The sequence below is a fragment of the Penaeus japonicus genome, unplaced genomic scaffold (genome assembly GCF_977035675.1).
Source record: "Penaeus japonicus unplaced genomic scaffold, GWHDUDI00000001_assembly GWHDUDI00000003, whole genome shotgun sequence".
NCBI classification, from domain to species: domain Eukaryota; kingdom Metazoa; phylum Arthropoda; class Malacostraca; order Decapoda; family Penaeidae; genus Penaeus; species Penaeus japonicus.
In genome coordinates, this window is record NW_028234405.1 from 21482728 (window position 1) to 21487727 (window position 5000).

The 5000-nt window shown below is 39.2% G+C and overlaps 1 protein-coding gene across 1 annotated transcript in view; it reads right to left on the bottom strand.

The window, feature by feature from the left end:
- The window catches only part of SrpRbeta (signal recognition particle receptor beta), a 7786-nt gene that overhangs the window by 1404 nt on the left and 1382 nt on the right, over positions 1-5000 (bottom strand). Inside the window, exons 2-4 of the mRNA XM_043029412.2 lie at positions 1415-1581; positions 892-1031; positions 426-557 (exon numbers count right to left, since the gene is read on the bottom strand). Coding sequence (XP_042885346.1) covers positions 426-557; positions 892-1031; positions 1415-1581 — 439 coding nt within the window. The remainder of the gene's footprint in view (positions 1-425; positions 558-891; positions 1032-1414; positions 1582-5000) is intronic.

A 5000-nucleotide genomic window follows, 5' to 3' on the forward strand; every position in this document is an offset into this window, starting at 1 on the left:
TACTGAGAATCTGGATTTTGTCTTGGCTTCAGATAATGATCTCATCTTGCCTACCAATTATCCGTATAATTTAATTTGTTAAAAAAAAATCAAGCTTATGTTTGGACATGCATTAGATAAAATATGCCTTGTAATAATACAAGTCTCCCCTTTATTCAACCATTACTTCATTTCTATATTGATGAGTTATCAATATCTAATAATTTTTGTGGCATTAAGACACAAGCCTCGCATGACAATATGACAAAAATAAATCCTAGTACCATTAATCCTATTATAACTACTTTTATGACAATTACTATTATGCATTATATATTACAATAAATGGTTTCATAATACATACATATGATAAATGCTACTATAATCAATATTATCCTAATAAACAATAATCATGTTCAAACATCAACACAAAGACTCTCACTTACATCTCCTTCTCCATCATCTTACAGATGAGCTGGGCAGAGCGGGCCAGGGGAAGGTCCTGCTTGTTACACACAATCAGAATCCTTGGTCGCCCATTCTGGATGGTTTCGTCACACATTACAGTGTAAAGGAATCTGAAAAAAAAAAAAAAATAGCTTATCATATTTCTTTCCTTTCCTTTTTTGTTCTTTCTCACTTTTCTTTACTACTTTTATTTTTTCCTTTTCTTGTCTTGTAGAATTTCTTGTAAAAAAATCATTTCTAGATTACTGATATTTCCAAAAATATCTGGCCAAAACAACAAAAATGCATATCTATATAGTGATATGTGCATCATAAAATCCCTCAACCAAAAAATCAGTCACATATTCACCTTCATCATACATTGCACGTTCATAGTGAGTGCAATGAATTACAAAATTAAGTTCAAAAATAAAAACAAACAAGTATCAAACAGTAAACACTCACTCAGCTACATCCCTAACATCTTTCTGGATAGTCGCTGAATCCACTAGGAAGGCTATGCCTCCGGCGATATTCTTGATTTTCTCAAAGGCAGCGTAGCGGATGCGTTCATGCCCTGGGACGTCGTATACTGTCAGGGATTTCTGCAGATTTGTGATAGCTATGATAAACACTGGTAGATACATTTAACAAAAAGATATTATAGAGAAACAATATGAGAAAGATTCTTGGTTAACACAATAGATATATTTTCATGAAAACTCTTTTTCTTTAGTTGCCAAGTCTTCCTCTCCAAAATTAGTAAATCTAATCATGTATCACCTCTATGACTAGTTCATGATAAAAATACAAATTCAGTTAATATGGTCTTCACCAAGAACACTGATTTGGAAACTGAAATCAGATTTTTGTAGTAGTACGAGCAGTAATACATGAACATATTTCGTTCTCTGACATCTATATCTCTCATCATGTTAATATCTGCATGATCTCCTTACATCTACATGTCATCTGCCTTTGTACCCACCTTGCCAATTTTATATTCTGCATTTGAGGGTTTCATAGAGGTGACTGTGGTGACATCCGCCCCATGGCAAATCCATGAGAAGAGCTGTGTCTTGCCAGATTCACAGAGCCCCATCAAAAGTACGCCATGTCGCTTGCTGCCTGACCTGAAGAGTCGGAAGAGAATGTCTGCAAAGGAGGGCATTGAATTAATCTGGGTAATATAAAACTCATAATAAATGGATTGATTAATTGTTATAAAGGAAACCTTTTTATAGAGTATATGTTCGAAGAGGTATTTGGTCACACAAAATTTATCTCCTCAACTAGGTAACATCTATAAACTGCTAGAGACAGGGCTAGATTTCCTTGCTTTGGCCCCAGGATGGCCAATCATGCCATCTGTGCAGCACTCAATACAGATTTTATTTTGGAGTCAGGGAGCAGCACATGACATATCATCCCCTTTCTTGCTCTTTTCCATTCCCTCATTATAATATTATGTTTGTCCTTTTCTACATTTTCATATATTGTGAGGCTTTCAATTGTAGTATAGAGTTCATATCAGATCATTATGTCATTTACACTCATTGTGATAGAAGTATTACTTTTATGGGAGGTCAAAAAGCAACTTCTCTTTTGTATCTTTGTACTTTTGTAAACAAATACTAATAAAAAACCCTTCCTCAACCAAAAAAAAACATGAAATGGGGAAAATGAAGGAGACCTGTACTTATAGCAGCAAGTAACAAAGTACAAAACAGCCATACTGGCACAGGGGTACATATCAAACACTGCACATGGTCTAAGACATCTTTCTCTTCTCATTCTGCCTCCACACCCTGTGGTGTAGGATGTGCAAGTAGAATGTAAATTTAGAGTGGAAGGTAAGCATCTTGTTATGTGTTGTCACTCTCTGAAGGTGGTGTTTAGGATAGAATGTGGATGGGAGCCTTTCAAGCCTTTCTTTCCTGCTACTATTTCATACTCACTACATTCTATTCCATTCACAAGAAAAAAAAATGAAAAAAAAGGGAGAAAACATGATTTTCTGGTTGGCCAAGGGAAAGGAGGGCCTCTGTGCTTTCCATTCAAATTGAAAAAAACAGGATAAAGTCCGTCAGTTTTTCACAGGCCTTCCAAAATTATGGCAAATGGGAGTGACTCACCTGGCCAGGTTCCTCCACAATCTTGATGGATAGGACATTAACCCATTGCCAGCGGGGGATAGATTTGCTTACCCAGGCTCCACGATGCGTTTTATTTCAGAGCGAGGAAGCTTCAGCAACATACCTTGACTCTTCCCACTCTCTTTTGGTCACTCATTGGAGAGCTAGAGTCTTTTTTTTGTGTGTGTGTTGTGTATGTGTGTGTGCGTGTGTTTTACTGTATTTAGAGACTTATATCTGTCATATCACAGACTCTATCAATTCTGCAGTTGACTAAAATTGTTAGTTCAGAGTCCATATCAGCTAATTTTTTTTTCAGCAACTTGCTATGTGCCATCACTCTACAAAGAGTGTGCTTGCCAGAGACTGTAGATGGGTCCCATTCAAGGCTCTCTCTCCTGCTGGTGCTAGAGGAGAGTGGTGCCATCTAAGTTTTGCATGTTAGGTGAAACCCATTTTGCTTAACCCATTGCGTACGGGTGTCATGACATACATGACGTAGGAGCTTTGGCCTGACGACGGGCGTCATGACGTACACGACGTTCGGGGATTTTGGATCACTGTGCTATTTTATTTTGCTATGAAAAAGGAATGAGTGATGATGGCTACTGCAGTCCTAATTACTATAATTACCGTAATATCGTGCAAGCTTAACGTCCAAAACCTAGATGGCACCACTTTTTTCTAGCACCAGCAGGTGAGAGAGCCTTGAATGGCACCCATCCACGGTCTCTAGCATGCACTGTCTCTATAGAGCGATGGCACACACTAAGTTGATGAACCCTTGCTCTAAAGTACCGCCGATGAAGGATGTGCAGGCAGAACGAGAAGAGGAAGGTGACTCAATCCATACCCAGTGTCTAAAACGTGCTCCTGTGCCAATATGGATGTCTTTCACTGTGGCACTCACAGTCACAAGCACAGGTTTCATTCCTCTTCCCTACCTCTTCTTGTTATCTTTATTGTAGGTGGTTATATGTTTCGTATTCGTTCATGACAGCACAGAAATACGAAAAAATAAAGTTGCCTTTTGTCCTCCCATAAAACAGCACTACTTCTATCACATTGAGTATAAAGAAAATAATGAGCTAATATGGATAAAATACTACAATTTTAGTCAACTGCAGCACTGATAGAGCCTGTCATAAGGCACATATAAGTCTCTAAACTCAATAAAACACGCAAAAAAATAAAACACAAAAACTGCTCTAGTTTTACAATGAATGACTGAAAGAGATTTGGATGCTTCAAATTATATTGCTTCAAGTGGTCTCTCTCTAAAATAAAACCTATCCTGGAGGCTGGGCAAGCAAATTTATCTCCGTCTGCAATGGGTTAATATTACAGCAGTTATAACTTTGACTGCAATTGTCATCATCACTCACTCCTTACTCAGAGCACAATAATATCATAATCGTCCAACATCCCCGAATGTCATGACACCCATCATCAGGCCAGAGCCCCAACATCACGGGTTAAGGGTTATGTGGACAGAACAGCAAGGGTAAACATATATCATCCTGAGGCAGATAGGTGACAGGGTCCACACCAATAAAAACATGGATAAGTTTGTGCAATGTGCTTTATCTTGCTGTGTATATGTGGTGGATGTTTGCCTTTAACCCATTCGCGCCGGTTGACGTGCTGACACGTTTTGTGGTTTTAGCGTCAGACACCCTGGACGAGATATGAGGGCAAGTCGTGCGCTCAGTCTGAACGAGCGGGCAGCCCAGGTTCGCGGCTTGTGCGTCCGAGAATCTCGAGGCGTTGGGCTTATGCGTTCAAAAACCCCGGTATTGCGACCATGCAAAGCCGGAACGGCCCCAGCGTGAATGGGTTAAGGCTGGGGACTGGGGAGTGTCAGCTTCCCTAGAGATGGGATCACACGGGTGCAGCCTCTGCATTAGATACATAAATGATTGTCACTGTATATTTCAGTGCATAGAGTGCAATTTTCTTCATATCTTACTCCACAATATTCCCTGTTATACTTTACATCCTCCCTTCCTATTGGGAATCCGGTATTGTTGGATAAAGACGCAACCACACGTTGTGAAAAAACAAACCTTTGGGCATGACGTAGCTTTAATCATGACGTAACCCATAAAAGCTCTTTTCTTCTGGAAACGAAAAATAACCGAGATATATTATTTTGAAAATAATTAAAAACGATTAACGGGAGAGATGATTCCACAGTCTTAACAAACATCTGACTGAAAAATATCGGCTCTGCGCATGCGCCAACCTCCCCCGCGGAAATACAAAAAAGTATCGATAGAAGGCAATACTGTCACGTGATAATAATAGCACCAATAGGGAAACAATAGGTCTAACCGACAAAATGATCGACCAATCACAGACAATTGAACATAGAGTCTGGGTCCTTGCTTCAATTTCAAAATCAGTTTCGAGATGGCTACATTGTGTGCAAGATGTAGG